Source organism: Lissotriton vulgaris, unplaced genomic scaffold, assembly GCF_964263255.1.
Source record: "Lissotriton vulgaris unplaced genomic scaffold, aLisVul1.2 SCAFFOLD_410, whole genome shotgun sequence".
Classification (NCBI taxonomy): domain Eukaryota; kingdom Metazoa; phylum Chordata; class Amphibia; order Caudata; family Salamandridae; genus Lissotriton; species Lissotriton vulgaris.
Window position 1 is genome coordinate 301,041 of NW_028244089.1, and position 18,951 is coordinate 319,991.

The window sequence follows — 18,951 nt, forward strand, 5'->3', positions numbered from 1 at the left end:
CATTTTCCGCTGACGCGAAGGTCCAACAGGACTGCTCCCCAGCCTTCCAGTGAGGCGTCTGTCGTGATGACCAGTGGTGCCGGTGGCAGGAGGAAATGCAAGCCGGTCGTCAGGTGAGTTCGGTTTCTCCACCACAGAAGGGCCTTTGTGATGGCCGGTGTGATTGTGATAATGTCCTCGAAGGAGCCGGAACTCTGTTTCCATTGTCTCGCCAGCGCCTCCTGCAGGGGACGCATGCGGAGCCTGCAGTGTGGTATGAGGAGAATACATGAAGACATCATCCCTAGCAAGGAGGTGAATGTCCGTACCTTGATGCGAGGCTTCTTGGCCACCGCCGCGGCCAGGGACAGTATTTTGTTGGTCCTGTCCTCCGAGGGGAAGGCCTTCGCGCGCTTCGTGTCCAGGGTAGCCCCTAGGAAGGTGATCCTCGTTGAAGGGGTAGTGCAGGATTTCTTGAGGTTGATCGTCAGACCCAGCTGTTGAAAAAGAGCGCTGCAGGCGTTGGATGAAGCCGTCGTGCCTTCCGGGGAAGGCGCCTTCACCAGCCAGTCGTCCAGGTAGGGGAACACCTGGTGACCCCTCTGCCGCAGGAAGGCTGCCACTGGCGCCAAGCACTTCGTGAAGATACGTGGTGCGGATTTGAGGCCGAAAGGCAAAACCTTGAACTGGTAATGTCTGCCTGCTATTTCGAACCGTAGGTACTTCCTGTGCCTTACGAGGATGGGGATATGGTAGTAGGCGTCCTGTAAGTCCAGGGAGACCATCGAGTCTCCTCTTTCCAGTGCTCCCAGGATCTCCTGGATTGTGACCATCCGGAAGGATTGACTCCGCAGGAAGGCGTTGAGCGCCCGGAGGTCTAAGATCGGCCTCCACTTGTCCCCTTTCTGTTGGACTAGGAAGAAGTGGGAATAAAAACCCTTCCCCTTCTGGGATTTTGGGACTCTTTCGATGGCTCCTTTGACCAACATGGCGGATACTTCCTGGAGAAGGAGGTGCAGGTGTTTGTGAGCACGCTTCAGCGGAGGAGTGTTGGGAGGGGTGTTGACCAGTTCGAGGGAATGTCCAAATTGAATTATTTGCAGTACCCACCGATCCGTAGTGATTTTTTGCCAATTTTTGAGGAAGTGGGTCAGTTTTCCCCCAATTCGAAAGGATTGAGACGGTGGTGGGACTGGCTGGAGTAAGTGGTCACTGGCGGCCGCCAGCGCCCTTCTTGGCGGATTTGCCTCTGAAGGACGACCTCCCATAGGACGACTGACGGGACTGTTGTTTGTGCTGGGGCTGGTTCCTGTTGCTGTAGGAATAGGACGACCGATTTTGGTAGGAACCCCTGTAGGAGTACTGACCTCTGGATCGGCCCCCGCGAAAGGATTGGTTCCGGGACTGGAGGGAGCCCAGAGCCCTCGCCGTATCGGTGTCTTTCTTGATGGCCTGGAGCGCTTCGTCTATTTTCTCTCCAAAGAGGAATTGACCATCGAACGGCATGTCCAGCACCTTAGATTGGACCTCCTGCCGAAAGGACGTTGCTTTGAGCCAGCCTTGGCGGCGGAGCACGGCAGCCCCGGCCAACTGGCGGAATCCCGTCATGGCTGCGTCGATGGCGCAGTCGATAATTTCTGCCGCGGAGTTTTGTCCTTCCGCTAGAAGAGCTTTCACCTCGTCCTGGACCGCGGCTGGCAGACTTTGTAGATAAGGAGCTATGTCTTCCCATAGCTGGCGGTTGTAGCGGCCAAGGAGGGCGATGGAATTCGCTACCTTGATGGTCATGGCGGACGTGGTAGAGAACCGTTTGCCTATGGTGTCCAGCTTCCGTCCTTCCTTGTCAGGGGGCGCGGACAGCGGCGAGGAAGGGCTGCGGGATTGTTTTTGGGCCGCCTGAGTCACAACCGAGTCCGGTCTGGGGTGGCCGGTCAGGCAGGCAGGTGCGGTGTTCGGGGCCTTATATTTCTTGTCTAGGCGCGGAACCACCGCAGGTACCGAAGCAGGCGTGAGCATCAGCTTCTTGCCCTGTTCCCACAGAAAGTCTATAAGTGGAATAGACTTGGCCAATTTCTGGCTGTGTTCCTTGAAATCATGGAGGAAGCATTCCGTTTCCGCGGATTCCACTGCCATGTGAAACCTCTTTGCAGCTCTGTCCACCAGTTTGTGAAAACCTCCCAGGTCCGCCGCCTCAGAGTGGCGCGGTCGCGGGGATGCCGGGGTAGACGAATGGTGTGATGACGCAGCATCGGCATCGTCGTCTCTGGGGTCCGAGGCGGCGTCTTGCACCTCGCCTTCCTCTAAGTCCGTCTCCTCTTCCTCGCTTTCGGACGAGTCCTCCGCCTGAGTTTGCGGTCGAGTGCGAGGTTGGGGTTGGTTCCGAGGACGGGCCTGGGGAGCGGAAGGTTGCGAGGCCGATGGTTGCGCTTGGGTGACCGGCACGTGGGTGCCGCTGTCGGCGTCCGGGAACCGTTGTTTATAGTCCTGCACCAGGGATTTCAAATCGTTGACCAGAGACAGTGGCAAACAGATCATCGGGGTGTTCACCGTGTCGACGTTCAGGGAGCGCCCCTGTTCGTCCCGGATCTCGTGGACGTCCTGGTGTTCCTCGTGATCCTCCTGTTCTTCGTCTGACTCCCCACTCTGGAGTGTCTCCTGTTCTTGCTCGGGTGCCAACTCCACCGTTGGGTGAACCGAGGGCGTTGGAATCGAGTGAATAGAGGCTTCGACCAATCTCGATTCTTTCCAAGATGGCGCCGGGGTCTCTTCCGACGACGTGCGTGAAGATGGCGCGCCCGCCGTGTGTGTTGGTGACTTGGGTGCCTCCGTTAGGGTCGATGGCACCAAATTTTGCGGGGATAAGAGTTTCGCCGGCTTACTGGTGGTAGGGCCTTGGACTTGAGATATCGTTGTCGAAGGCGTGCCTTTTGAACTTGACCTCGACCGTTTAGGTGACGATCCTTCGGTATGAGATGTTTTGGGCGAAGGCGTACCTGTAGATTTAGACCTCTTAGGTGACGAAGACTTTGTATTCGTACTGGATTTTGTATTCGTACTGGAGCCTGAAGGTTTCAGAGGAATGGTCGAGGAGACCGGTGCGCCTGAGGACGCAGTGGTGGACGTCGTGGCCGTCGCGGAGGGCGATGAGGCCGTAGTGGTCGACACAGTGGTCGTGACCGAGGTGGTCCGCTTAGTAGATGGAGCGGGCTTCTTGAACCTCTGGCCATCCTTAACAGACACGGAGGAGGTGGTGGAACGTGCCTCCGAAGGTTTCCTGTGCGCCTTCTTAGGAGGAGTGTCTGTCTCTCCAGGGGACTGCACCCTGGGTCTCTTCTTGGAGACTTTGGAGGTCGCGGAGACACTACCCTCGGAAGATTCCAGAGTGTCTCGGACCTTAAGCCTGTCGAGCCATTCGCGGAGGCGAGTTTCCCTTTCCTTAACAGTCTTCTTTGGGAAGGCTCTACACACCCTACACTTGTCAGTGACGTGGTCAGGGTACAGGCAATATAAGCACAGGTCGTGCTTGTCCTCCGCTTGAATCCGTTGCTTGCCGCAGGAGGAACATGCCCTTAGAAGGGCTTTCTTCTGCGAGTCCGCCATGGACGAAGCTTTCTTATCAGATTCCGACATGTAGTCGAAGATAGGATATATAACCTTTCCGTACAAGTGTACTTCTGCGAAGTTTGAGACTTCGAAGCCAGGAAAACCTGAAGAGCTCAGGTTGGAGACTCCCTAGCACAACGTGCGGTAGAAAATCTGAGGGACTGAGGCTCCTCCCGGGAAGGTTCTAGAGGGAGGTCGGAGCTGATTGGCTAACGATGAGAGTTCGGTCCTTTTTACATAAGGACGTGGAAAGGCCCCAAAGGGGCGGCCCTTCGGCCTATATTCTCTATGTATGTCCTTAGGACATTACTTTTTTATGTACCGGAGGCTCCCGTCTCGGCGACGGGGAATGATTCAGGCATGTGAATCTATGAAAGACACCCAAATACTGGATAACCTAAGAATACCCCTGTACCCCAAAACCCAAACCCAATACCCCTAATAAATGTTTTTAAAAAAAGATAAACTTACCTATACTTACATTGTAACGGTATGCGTTGTAATAGTATCTGAGTTGTAGTGTAATGCGTTGTAAAGGTATTCGTGGTAAAGGGTCCTGCGTGGTAATAGTTTCGTTGTAAAAGTATTTTGTGCTAAAAGTTGCGTGGTAACAGTTACATACCATTTTATTAATGCTCAAACCTATATAAATCCAATATCTAGAAGAGAAGAGGAAGCAATTGGAAGTCATTTTTTTTATTACGTAAACTTTAAGCCTTTGGCTAAATGTATTCGATTTGTAACTGAGCATAATTCATCTGGTCGGAAGTTTCAGATTTTGGGACTAACTGTTGAAAAACAACTACTTGCAAGTGAATTGATTTTAAGGCTTAATGGGGGCTGAGAAGGCCGGAGTCAGTTGAGAATCAATAAGAATTGAAACATACCTAATGAGCAATTAAAAAATTGGCAGATCACAGCAGCCCCAGTGGGCCACCAACTCTGGAGTTCAGTGCCAAAGTTGGAGCATTCGCTCTCAAAGCGGCTCACGCCTTGACTGCCGGAGTCGCTTCAGGGAAACAAAAGTGGCAGCGGTTCATGCCGTGCCAGCTGTCAGTGCTTTTGTTTATGTCAAAGACAGAAGCCCAAAGAGGGTGTCGTTCTTTGGGGAAAAACAATATCCATTGTATGCTGGGATGTCATTGGACCGATTGCCCTAATTATGTCCAACGCCAATCCAACCAAAGTTGTTTTTCTCCGGTGCTAGAGTAGACGGGAGCACCATAATCAGGAAAACTAGCTCCATTGAATGTTGAAAGAGTCACAGAACCGAGAGGAGGGCAGACAGAACAACAGACAATTTTTGGCAAATGTGTTCCTACCCTCCTCTAAGATTTGGCATAATTAAATTAATTGTTTGCCGAATGTAAAATAACTTGGTTCAAACCTACTGCCCTAAACAAAGTTCTGGCAGTCTGTCTAGCATGTTCATAGTTGGAGTGATATGTGCAAGTTTAAGGATAAATTACAACTCGCTCAAATGACCCCTCTCTCGCAGCCAGTGTTTAGGGGGGTCATGACAAAGATATCCTAGCTAACATGAGATAGTGGATACTTTCAAGACCACTTGGGCTCAAATAACAATACAGATTGGAATTTATTAGATGACACGTGCTCATGGCTAGTATTAACCTGTTGTTTATAGTGAGTGGATGATAGAAGAGCAATTCCGCTGTCTACGAAAGATAGAAAAGAAGTTGCTATGCCCAGGGAATCACCAAAAGCAAGGATGGATAGAGTTCTTGAATTTTGGGGGCTACAATCGATGGCGTTTAATCTTAAGAGTCTAGGTCAGGTGTGTGTGTGACATAGGTCCAGGGGCAGTATACATTTCACATTTTCTGGATGTCCACCTAAGATAAATGTACATGCGACATACTTATTAAGGACGCATTTGTAATATCATCAATTAACCTAAAAATCTGTTGTGGGCCTGGCCATCCATAACCATTGGACATTCCTGACTTGAGCAGATACTCTCCATTTGAAGTAACGCAATGACCTAATCTTCATCAGACACTTATGAGACTGCCGGAGGTCTTCAGAAATTTTATATCAACAATGATAAGACAGAAGAAGTTTTATGTTAGCTCAACAAGAGATCATTATATAAAAAAGAGAGCATTTACTACTCCAAGCAGCACAGTGAACTTTCAATCTGAGTCGCAACTTATGTCAAGGAGGCTTCCTTTTCACATAATGCCTATGTGAGGGCTATATTTATAACATGCCATTTAGAGAGTATGAATTTCATTAGGAGACAGACAGCTCAATTTGGCATTGTATTATTTTGCACCAATTCAGTATCTGGGCCAATAAAAATGCAGGTACATACATAGGCAGCCAAAAGCTCAGCAGACAACAAATAGCAACGCACAGAGCACAAAACCAGAGGATTCTGTGAGTGGAGAAGCTTCCAATCACAGTAATGCCATTGATTATCCTCCAACAGGACACTGAGGCTTGAAACAATGTTGGTGAGACAGGCAGGAAACAAGGCAGCAGCTTCACGGATCACCCACAGCAGGTGTGCATGATCATACCACCAACAACATGCAAGAACACAAACAACAACCATATTCATCGGCAGCCTCATTCTCAGTAACACAGTTAGGTGTAGGAATACTTCCTTTTACTGGCTACCTGCTGAGCAGGCTCCTTCAGGTGTTAAACCTCCTGAGACCTTTTGTTACAATCCTGAAAATGGGTGAATGTAATCTTCAGACACAAACATGGTGGCCGTGCTTGGAATGACAGAGGTTGTGGGCCTGTTCCACTCTAGATTTATGGCTGGTTTATTTAGTTTCAAATACTGAGGCTCAGACCTCTCAAGTGAAAGAAACAGATAATAACTACTTCCTACCTTCATTGTGCGAGCTACCACCACAATGGTGTTATTTTGTAGTGCTGAACTCAATATGCATAATCACTCTCAATGTATTGATCAATGGATGATGACAGGACAGTTGGGTCTGTCGGCTTCAATACTATGTGTAATGGCAGACAGATGTGAGTAACAAGCACTTAAGTCATGTGGTTGCTTACTGTACCCACCAAACCTGGCGTCACGCATGGCATGAGGCGGGTGCACCTCATTCTGCAACCTAATAACAGGAATTGACCTTGAGTCTGGGAGTAGGAATACACACCTTTCACAGCGCACGGACTCTAGCAATCACGTGGGAACAATGGTGGAAATCCAATGGAGTCAGATCAGAAAACTTCTGATAAACAAGTTATGTGGATAGAAATGTTTTCCACTCAAGCATAATAATGATGAGAAAAATAATAATAGTTTTTCTTATTATCATCAGTATTATCGTCTTTATTAGATTTGCTTAATGGCACATTTTTGCAGTTTCTTAGTGCTGTACTTAACAAGAGTTCTCATTGGAGGTACTCAACTTCTCTACCTTGGAATGAGTGGACAGACTAAAGAATTTGTAAGAGAACTTACAGCAATGCTGAGAAGCTTTACGACCCCAAAGTAGAAAACAATATGGAAGACTGGTGTGACCACACGCTGGAGATGCGGGATGGTCAAAGGTCCTGTTAGACTGCAGCATGGAGCTTCCAGATTCTACTGTAGGGGATTAATTAAACATAGTCTATTTTGAAGAGACAATACAAATTCATTTTGTGCTAAGGAGGCAGTAAACAACGAGAGTCCCATTGTGCAAACACTGCACGTGTTTAGAAGCGAGACACATGCAACAGAACCTTTGTGCAAGCTTATGAAGTTGCTTTCGTTCAGAGTCAGGAGAGAACCTTAACTCTCCCTGTCTGTTGGCACTTGCCCTGTGGCCATAGGGCCTGAACTCACCACACAGACTACGGTTGGCAATCCTGTAGAGCTGTGTCTCAGCGAGTCACTACTGCTGGATGTCAGGTATGTAAGGGGCAGCAACATTTATAAATCATTTATCTTGTTTTCAATGAATCTCTTGATTTCAATGAAGAGAACCGCACCTATGAAAAAGGTAATGTAGGGCTCATAAGAAAATGTGGGGAAAGAATTCACAGACTGTCCACCCTTGAACCTCCATTCTCCACTCAGGGGCAATTATAGGCCGACAGATCAATGAAAGAGACACTCAGGCTTTCCTTGTAGTGTGTGATCTATTGGTTGCTGGGGCCATCAATAGGGAATGGTGATGTTAATCTAGACTTAATGAAAGAAGGTAGAAAAGAGACTGTGATAATGAGCAATGCCACCTCGATTCTGAATAAGAGTCAACTGAACAATATGGTCTGTAAACATTCAAGGGATATAAATAATAAAAATGGCTGGATGTCTTTTGCACCCAATGACATACAGACTCTTCTGCTTTCTCTTCCTTGAAAATAATGTGTGCCCTAATAACGGACACACCTTGTTGTTAAAATGTTACACAGGATCTGGAAAAACAGAGGAAGGAGTCAAAACCGAAGCATCTTTAGTTTTTCAGAAGAGGTAGAGAACTATCCTCAGCGCAGAACATTTCTATAAGCCAACCCATGTGAGGTTCGAAGGACCCAGCGTGATCAGTCCTAACTCTGGTGAAACAAGGAAATTGTTGTTCTGAATTGATCCAGGTTCTGGTATTTAGCCCAAGAAAGAGAGCGAGGAGGGTGCTGGCTCTGGGGGGTGGTTAAATGGTGGTGGGGTCTGAACTCACGTCTGCACTCCTAAGCAGGTGTACGGCACACTCTTGTGGGCAGACAGAACATAAAGTAGTTCTCAGTGGTACAGGCTTAATTCTATAGTGAAATGGGGCAGTCCAAGCACTTCTCACAAGGAATGTTATCATTCATGCGAAGGAGTCTGACGCAGGTACGTAAATGCGAGCTCCAGCCCGATTTTCAGAATATTCACCTAAGATCAATGTACATAATTTGATATAAATATATATAGACTTACTTTTACAAATTCAGTGCTTATTCCTTAAAAAAATAGGAATGGATACAGCACTCTGGGACCTATGAGAACACCCCTCTCCCCTTTAATGGATGGTCACTGCATCTCTCACCAAAACTACTATACTTTTTATGGCTCAGTACTGATTTATCTCAGTAGAGGCAGACAAATGTTTAGTTGGAGAGAGAGAGCACTTCTGAACATGGCTGATATGCTATTAAAATGAAATAACAAGCACTACTCAGTGGGCAGCTGTACTGTGAATGGGAAAGAACCAATTCTTCTCCGTAGATGTGAGATACATTTAGTGGGACAGGACAAGCATTTTTCAGCAGGAACATCAGACATCTAATAGACACATGCATATGTTTCCCGATTGGATAAATTCGACCACTCCCAAATAGATGTAGAACTGCGTTTGTCCCTGCCATTAGCGCATCTCTCGTATATACATTTGAAGTGTATAGCTTGGTTTGTCGCTGTGCTCAACACACGTCAGCGTTAGCCTTCGAATGCAAACTTTGAGTGTCTTTGATATAGCTAGCATTGATGTTTTTTATGGCGACAGAGGGCAGTGGTAAGCTGTGGGCTCTAGTTCACAGTGGGAAAAGTGAAGTGACCATCTTGTCATGAAACTACAGTACGTTTATTGCCACAAGTTCAATATTAATAGCTTCAATAACTTTGATAAGGTTAGCAATAAAAACAACACTACTAGTGCTCGGTCTGTCGGTCGTCAAAGGAGAGCATGTAGTAAAGATAGGAAGTTAAGAAAGGTCAATCCATAAAGAAAAGAAGAAAATGATAGGAAAAGATGAGAGTTCTTCATTGGTGGAACTAAAGTAGTGTTTTATTGGTAATTGTCATGAGGGTCCAAGTCTCCACTTTTGTAGAGGTGCACATTTATTAGCATGTGTCTATTAGAAGAGGCTTATGGTGGTGATGGGGAGGTGGCTGGTTGCAAGGTATGAGAGTTCAATGCTCTAACTAAGCTAAAGAAGAGGACCTTGGCAGAAACTCCAAATGTATATGCCTGTCTCCCAGACTTGTCTCCCAATTGGGATTCCGTGAGACGCTGTCGTCTTGAGGAGTGTGGTATGGGTGGAGGTGCCTCCTTGCATTTGCCAAGGCCACTTGAATGAGGTGGGGGGGCACCTTGAATTTTGATAATGCTGCAAGATGTTTTCTGTAGTACACATCACATGCCCTCATGCTCTAACCTGAGGAAAATGCTAAAAGTGCACCTATTTGTGAACAGCCTGGGTCGGATCTTCTGGGTTGACCATCAGCAAAGATTGAAATCCTAGCTCACCTCTCAAGGTGTTACTCACAAAACAACAGAAGCAAACTCAAAGGAGAAGGCAGGGTTAGGCAATGTTAGTCAAAAAGCCAAAGATCAAAACTCAGAAGGACCACACTTCATTCTGTAATGCCAATGCATAAGGTCAGAAGGGGCATTTCCCATCTTGATTCTGAGCAGTCGCACAGCATGAATTATACAAAGACTACAATTAAAGAAACATCCTTCACCCGGGTATTAATAATGCAGTTAATATTATTGAAAGCACATGGGGTTAAGATGGAAGGAAACATTGGGTTTCAAGTGTATCAGGCAGGGAAGCAGGTGATGAAAAGCCACAAAAAGCAGCCTTTATAAACACAGCATAAGGTGCAAAGAGACAACCCGGATTTCTTACCTGTGCCGCGTACACCTGCATAGTAAGAGTTGAGAGGCAAACAGACAAAATAGGAAAGAGGAAAAGAATGAACACTATTAAGAGTGATGCCAAATGAGTTGGTCCTTAAAATCCTGGGGTCCTTTTTCAACAGCATAATACTTTTTCTGCACCTTTATCAGCCCAGCTGCATCTCTGCTCACTTTCAGCTGCTCATCATCCACATAATACAACAACCTCAAGAACTACCAAGACAATTATTGTTGCCCTGGTACTCTGCAAACTGGGCTCTCAAACAGCCTCTTGCCATGTTCCCTTTACTTCTTATAAACATCACCTTAATCAACATACCTCGATCTGCCTCCATCACCGCATTTAGACATCAAGCATGTTGGCTCTTGGAGAACAGCATACCATCTATAAATTCCTAATGTTAGATTAAACATCCGCGTATGTCCTCTCTCTCCCCGGACTACACAATTCCCTTACACCCCATTCCATATCTTGCGAACACAAACCTAGCACCTCACTACACCATATGTCATTGCCTGCTCTGCATTTATGTACATTTACCCTTGCGGCAAAAACATGCAAGTACACAGTTATATGCCTCCAAGTCGTTTCATCTCTGTAGACCATCCAAGCATGGACCTTGTCACCCATTGTGCATTAGGTCTCGTCTATTCCAATTTAGGGTAGGGGTGTCCATACTATCTAGGGGCAAGACCCGAAAATATTTATCAAAGTTTTTTGCAAGTGGTATCATTCATATGTGAGCATGTAGATTTGTCTATGACAGCTTCATCTGCATGGGTCAGCAATCTCACCACTTTTGTGTCTTGAAGAAGCCTAATGGCATGAAGGCTTCCTATCACAAATGCAGGAGACGGGAAGGTATTGGGTACGGGTGAGAGGCTACTAGCTGGGAGAAAGAAAGTAGCTATAAATGTAAATTCAACCTACACCTAACAGCCTCCTAGTCACATATATGTATAGATTCGATTGCAAGAGAATAGAAGAAAGGGAGGCGGAGAAAGGGTGCAGTGGACTGTTAACTACTTAAGCAGGCAAGTTTCTTAAAATTCCTTGGGTGATTTATGCATCCCAATGGAATGATGAACATGGAGCTTAAAGCTTGCAGAATGTTTGTTGTGTGGCCCACGTACACCCTGCATATCTAAAAGGGCCTTAGTTCTAGTGAAATAACTACAAACATTCAAATAAGGGGTGACACTTGTAAGAATCCGAAAAAAAGATGATCCATTTAGCAAAGGCAACATTTGAAAGGGCTTGTTTGAGTTCTATTCTGATAGGAACCAAGAGCGTGCCTGCCACATATAATGTACAAGAACTCGGGTATACAAATATATTGAGATGCCAAGGATCTCCTGGACAGTAATTTGGGGAAGGCACATAATACCCTTATGACGCAAGTGCAGTTCTGGAACACATTGCCGTTGTCTGTGGCAGGGAGAGTGGCAATCTCAAAGATGGTAGTACTGCCCCGACTGATATATTTCTTCACAAATCTGCCGCTCCTAATCCCAAAGCCCTTTATAACAGCACTGAACACACTATTGACGGAACTGATATGGGGAACGGGTAGACGGCGTGTCAGTCTTGCCAAGTTACAGCTGCCGACCTAGCAAGGTGGTATGGGGGTCCCGGATATGATTGCGTATGGGTACGCATGTCAACTTCAGTGGCTAGCCTATTGGCTGGCGGGTCGTAACCTCCACGAGCTAGATATGTCGAAGACCAATAGGGATAGCTGTATTATACACAGACTATTGTTACCAAAGGTTAAAGTCCCAAACTCGGTGCCACACTTACATAGACTTGCAATTAGATGCTGGAAGAAAGCCATCAAATACACGAATGCGACGGCCTCTTATGCACCCACTATTCCATTACTGGGACTCCCTCTTGGGATGGGTACACTAACAGTACGCGAACTCAGACCATGGAATGGTGCAGGCGTCCTGCAACTAGGGGACTTCTTTGTAGATGGAACCCTCATGTCGCATGCAGACTTCATGTGTACTCCTCAGACCACCGGAAAGTTATTCTTATTACATGCAAGGGTCACAAGATATATATTTACGACTTGGGCGCCAGCCGGCACAGAACCGCACACAAATCCCCTACTTACAAAGCTGTATTTAATGGGGGCAGGCAGTCACTTAACCAAATGGCTAACGAGTAGCATTAGAGCTGGCAGGGTAATATCAATCCAACCCACCCGTGAACGCTGGGAGAGAGACGTGGGCCGGGCACTTAGAGACAAGGAATGGGAGTGGGAGAAGGTCCTGAAGTTTCCCACAAAGGTGTCACGGAATCCGAAATTTAAGTTTATCCAATTAATGATAGTACATAGAGCATATCTAACTCCCCATCGGCTACATGCCATGTTCCCCGACACAGCAGATACTTGCCCCCGATGCAGGGCCGAAGATGCTGGCCTACTACACATGCTATGGGAATGCCCCAAATTAGGTTATTACTGTGGAACGGTACACAAGACCCTGACGAAGGTCGTACCTACAAGGCCTTACTCCTCTATGGTATACAGCGTGCTAGGGCTGGGCCCCACTGAAAAGAGGAAAAGTACCAAAACGCGCTTTCTCGATATGGCTCTTCTATTGGCTAAAAGGACTATCACGATGAAGTGGAAGGCGATCAAATCACCAGACCCTGAGGATTGGCACAGGGAGGTCATACGTTGGGGGAAGGCGGAGGGAACAGAATTACAGAGGGAGGAACAAAGGGGACTCCACAAAACCCTTATTTCCCTGGAATGGAATGACATACTAATAGGATTTGAACTAAGCGCCAAAGCTGTACTGGGTTAGTTGTTTGTAGGTGCGAATAGAGCCTTACTATGTTACAGGATGGCGCTGGGAGTACTTCATCCCCCTCCCTCCCACCCCCCCTCCTCTCCCTTCCCCTCCTCCCCTCCCTTTCCCCTCCCCCCGCCCTTTCCCCCCTCCCTCGCCCCCTCCTGCCGGTCCTCCCTCCCCCCTCCCCCACACTGCCTGGTTCCCTACTTCCATGTGCCCCCCACCATAGTGGTTCTCCTTATCACCATCGCACCGGCACAACCATGCACCGGACGCACAGGAAGGGTGCAGACGCCGATAATATAGACATGGTTAACACTGGCATAGGAGTAAAGCGGTGGGGGGTATTAAGAGTATTACAGACTTCGACGAAGCGAACGAAGTACAACGTACCACAGGAGGTTAACTTGAAAAGTGCTAAAGAAGTTGAGGAAGGGGGGATCTTGAGTTACATGGGAGTTATGAAAATAAAAACTGCACTGCCATATATAATGTATAGAACTGTTTATATATAGATTGCAATGTGATGAAGATACTACGTACAATTACTGTAATTGCTGATGTCCTGTTAATAATGTACAAGAACACCCCAATGTAGAAAGGGGGTGGTGTGGACAAAGACTGGGCAGTAGACCAACTCCGTGAGATTCAGTTGATCCCTCCTGAACAAAGGGGGGCAGTTCTGAGTATTGTATGAGTGCTTTCTTGTACAACAGTGTGTTGTCTAGAGCTGCAAAGGGCTTGCAGTTCACTTATGCCCCGTGTAGATGTAATGAAAATCAGAAACAGTTTTCATGGAAGCAGGCTACGTCATAACCACCCATTAGTTTGAAAGGATTGCACATTACGCATGCTAACATATGGTTTATATCCCACTTAGTATTACCACTTATCAGTAATGCAAAAGGTAATTTTATCACTGATGTCATAGGTAAGTCAGATGCTGCTTTAAGGCATTGTTGGAATGGTCATTTAATTCAGTGGGTTTATTCCTGCATGATCCTAAGCCAGCCCAGTAGTCATTTGACTGTTACCAAGAAGGTCTCTGTAGTAGGCTGTAAGCTTGCTCAGGGATATTTTCAGCTACATGGTACCGTCACTCAGATGTCCCAGAAGAAACCAGCCCTGGTGTATAGCAGCAAGGGTGACTGATTACCCCCAAACGAAGTAAAGATTGCCCCTCTGCTAGCTGAGTAACCACAGTAGAATGTACCTTCCCCTCGGAGAGGACTTGCTCCTGGCCAGGGAGAAGGGTCTTGGTTTGTATTTGTGTTTACAAGACTAAGAGTTCCGATGATGTACATGATACATCCGTTTGAGGGGGACAACCTTCAGTGAAAAAACTTTAAGGTCGATATTTAGTCACCATGACTTTACTTAAGATGTGTTTCTTTGTCCTTAGGTGGTTTGTTTTATTCCTCAGGTTTCTTGTTCTCTGCTGCTGCTCTTTAGAGTGTCCATGACACAACTTCCCAGACTTACCAGATGTATGTTTCTATTCCAAAGAGAAATGGAATCAATGATACATGTCTCTCGCATCATTAAAGGAAATTAACAAACTGGACACTGCACTTATAGAGAGGCCTTGCTTGCGGCCCCCAATCATCTGAGGATGGACAAGGCACAGCAGCCCTACAAATACTTCACATGTTCCAGAGTCTTTCAATTTTCCCCATTATTCACGAAGAAGGCAGCCAGTAGGCCCCTTTGTCCACCATGCTGTCTGAAATGTAAGCAGAAGCCCTTGTCCACTCCCAAACATCAATGCACCAATGCAGCATCACACTATGATGAAATAAAATTCTGAATTATTATTCACATATACAATAATACCAACACCAAAATGACCTAAGACAGAATCATAGAACACTTTGATGTTCAAACGGAGTGCCCCACAAATGTCTTAGAGACTGCCAAAACGACTTTATTGGAAAAGTAAACTAGTGCTATTGGCTGTCTCACTGGGGTAATGAACTCAGGGAGCTGTTCCACTCCTGAAGGGCAGAGTAGTATGAAACAGATCAACCCCCTGGCAGATATTACCAGGCTCCAGACATCCAGATTGTGTCATTGACTGTGCTATTCCGCATCTTCAAAGGAACTTACCTAAGGAGCCTTTAGGGCAAGGCACAGCTGCTGGGAGACCAAACTTGACTCGCGGCCACCACACGCCAGCTCTCAAAATTTTAGGGCATCCATCGTAGATCACTATGGGGAGAGAAAGCAGATGGGATTAAAGCATCAGAAGGTGATAGATTTTTATTAATGTATGGGTCAATGTAAACTGGGTATTGTTCAAGTAGGGTAGCATGGAACCCTAAGGCCGACCACAAGTAGCAGTGGCAAGTGGGTGAGCAGAAATGTGGGAGTCTGGATTGTGTACTGGGACACTCTTTTGCTTTACAACAACGCAGTGTTTGTGCGATGCCACCAGTGTGTGAATGATGCTAGATTGAGAGTACTGGAAACTAAAACACCTGGGCTGCGGACAGTCAAAGTACCCACTGTGTCTTCCTAGCACACTTCAGTCGAGGACAGAGAAACATTTTGAAGGATTTGAGATAAAACCTTTACCTAAATCTATTCTGTGGCTGCACTCTCTGCTGTGATAAAGTAAGGAGAAGTGTGGCTCACTGATTAGAGCGGCAGACCCTTATGCAGAGGTCTGGCCCGGGACCAGGGTTCAATTCCTGACGCGGCAGGGTCCTGAACCCAAAATGTCCACGGACTCAATAATTCTCGTCTCAGTGCCTATTCTAATCATGGGGTCCCACGCTGCAACTCTGGGCAATAGCTGCTTAATCTCCACTACGGCGGCCCACTCCCTGCGGGATGCCTGGCTTTCACCTTGGGGATGCCCAGTAGGGATTATATCACAGGGAAAAGCCAGGACGGGTATCCAAGGCAAGCGCCTTGATGCCTTCGGGTGATACGTGCGCTATATAAGTCGCAATACAATACAATACAATACAATACAACTGTAAAGAGGTGTCCATCATGTGCGATGATGGACACCACACAAATGGACAATCTGTAATAATCTTTTGGTGGCATAAGTTTATAAGGTGAATGAAACAGTAAGTGTTAAATTCAATGCACTTACCATGAGTACAAGCTTTCACAAACTCTACAATAATAAACAAAATCAAAAATGGCAATTCTTTTTACATGTTATGTAAAAGCAATATTATTCCAATAAGGAATTTCTAACTGTACAATGTGACAGCAGAGAGCAGTCCTATTCTTTGCAACAGCACGAAGTTCTGGAAGTGGAACTCATCTCATATTTGAAGCAAACAGGATGCACAGTGCATGAAAAAAGACCTGGGATGAGCCAAGGGGACTGACCAAAGTGTGAGAGCACTAAATGTGCTGCAGCTCTCGGTGCTCTCAAGGCTGTGGGATGAGGCCCTCAGTGGGCCTGCTGGTCCTAATGTGCTGTCCATAGTTATAGGGAGAGACACAGTAGACCCTGAGTGCCCGAAAGCTCTATGTTCTGTGAATATACTGCAGGCATCCTGTTTGGGAAGATGGATCACATAGGATGCAAAGTGGGGAAGTGGAAGAGATATTACAGAGGAGGAAGGAAAGAGGGTAATGTGGAAGTTGGGCCTCAGAGGAGGAATGGAAATACAGAGCGGAAGCAGGAGAGGGGCACCGAGGCGGAATGGAAGTATAGAGGAATGGAAGCATGGAGGGGAAGCAGGAGAGGGGCATGGAGAGGAATGAAAGTACAGAGGGGAAGCAGGAGGAGGAATGGAAGTACAACTTGGAACAGATGGAGGTGAACACAAAGGAGGCATGGAAGCAAACTCTGGTTCTTGCACCAGAGGGGCACAAAGGAGGAAGAGAAGTCATGTTTTGAAGTATCAGAGGAAGGCACAGGGAAAAAGGAAAGCAAAAGGACACAAAAGTAGTAAAAGGAAGGAATGGAAGTAAGGAAAAGAGGAAATAAAGTTGAAGAAGGAAAAAACGGTACAGAGAAGGAACAGATGTCAAAATCCGGAGATGGGAGGGTAGTAAAGGATACAAAACTATTGCACAGAGGAGAATGGAAGTAAAGGCAGTGAGAGAGGACATCGGACAATATATAGCAGTAAAGATGATGAAAGCATAGAGGAATATAGGATGAACTGACATACAGGTGGGGAATGTGGCAAGACGGAGCAATGAAGACAAGGGAAATGATGGGAAAAGACAGAGAGACGCAAGGACGATAAATCATGGAAGTAAAGTTTAGGAGCATGGTAGGCAAAGGATGTAGGAAAAGAGTACAGATTTTGGGGTCATTCTACTAAATGCTCTTATCATATTTATATTGAACTATTCATCTCTGAATCAGGGGAGACAGCACCCGTATTATACATAAAATATATATTTCCTACCACGCGATTGCCCCTTTTTCTTCACATCCTTTGAGCTCACCTTCACACCCGCTAGGGGTCACCTCTGCAAAAGGACTGTCACAGCTGTTGCACTGTCGACCAATGACACCTGGCCTGCACTGACACTGGCCAGTCTCTTGATCACATGACCGGGATGATGAGCCAATCGGATAGCAGTCACATGGTAGACACATATCGCTCCCCTTTGGGTGGTAATGAAACTCCTGGGTTATGAAAGAGATAAGAAAATGGTGTTTGAAATAGGAACAAAGTGCATCTCTTTATCTATTAGGGGCCTAGACTGGCTCCACAATCAAAATGCAAATAACAACATATACCAAGTATTAGGACAGTTATTAGTAAGGACAAGGGTTCATTTAGATGTTGGCAGGACGGGTGCCACAAACCTGGGCAGAAATATTTACAACAAGGGGTGGTGAGGGACAGAGTCTCTGAATTAAGCAGAAAGCTCTCACCCAGTCAAGAGATCAGGGCTAGATCCAACACCGTTTTTTAGCTCACTGCACCATCCCAGTTTCAGAACCTGGCTGTATGCAAATTAGTCTGTTCCTGTCCCAGTGCATGATGGGAACAGGGCAAACCAAACTACAAAAGCCAATTCTTACACTGGGAAGGAAACAAGCTCCCGGGGACCGGTTTCTGGCATTACAGCCGTCTTCGGCCCGGTTTGCTTGAATCCTGATGGTGCAATGAGCAAGGGTCTCACATCTGAGAATACCCTTCCACGCTTAGGGTGGACAAAAATATTTACAACAAGGGGTGGTGAGGGACAGAGTCTCTGAATTAAGCAGAAAGCTCTCACCCAGTCAAGAGATCAGGGCTAGATCCAACACCGTTTTTTAGCTCACTGCACCATCCCAGTTTCAGAACCTGGCTGTATGCAAATTAGTCTGTTCCTGTCCCAGTGCATGATGGGAACAGGGCAAACCAAACTACAAAAGCCAATTCTTACACTGGGAAGGAAACAAGCTCCCGGGGACCGGCTTCTGGCATTACAGCCGTCTTCGGCCCGGTTTGCTTGAATCCTGATGGTGCAATGAGCAAGGGTCTCACATCTGAGATCTGGGCAGGGCTAGTTTAGGCCGGTCCACCATACATAACATTTGACTAAGGGTTTTCATTTTTTCTCCCCTCAAGTCAACTGGTTCCTGCCTCTGTAGTGGAAGCTGTTTTAGTGAGAAAAGAACAGTGGAGCAGTACTGTCATGTCATGTAGTCATGATGATTATATCAAGGAAGGAGATTGGGGACCAGGAGCTGATTATGGTCCAGTGCCCCTGATCCACTATCAATTCGTCAAACCAAAAAAGAGGGTCACTGTTCCGTCAGTGTGGGTGCTGAAAAGTCACCCTTTCGCCGATGAGAGAGGAAAGAGGAGAGAGGATAGACCTAAGTCTAGGACCCACTTTGCAGGGGGGAGAATAAGTCTTGTCTCATGTTGCCCTCACACACCTTGAAGGATGTCATGCTTCATCATTGGGTGTTTGCTCCTCATCGAACCGGCGCTGCAATGCCCTATGGGTCCCCGGAAGGGTCACTTTAGCGGAGATC

The 18,951-nt window shown here is 46.7% G+C and overlaps 1 protein-coding gene across 1 annotated transcript in view; it reads right to left on the reverse strand.

Moving 5' to 3' along the window:
• CELSR3 (cadherin EGF LAG seven-pass G-type receptor 3) overlaps positions 1-18,951 on the reverse strand; it is a 690,139-nt gene that overhangs the window by 202,017 nt on the left and 469,171 nt on the right. The window contains exons 15-16 of the mRNA XM_086948740.1: positions 17,421-17,604; positions 15,102-15,203 (exon numbers count right to left, since the gene is read on the reverse strand). Coding sequence (XP_086804866.1) covers positions 15,102-15,203; positions 17,421-17,604 — 286 coding nt within the window. The remainder of the gene's footprint in view (positions 1-15,101; positions 15,204-17,420; positions 17,605-18,951) is intronic.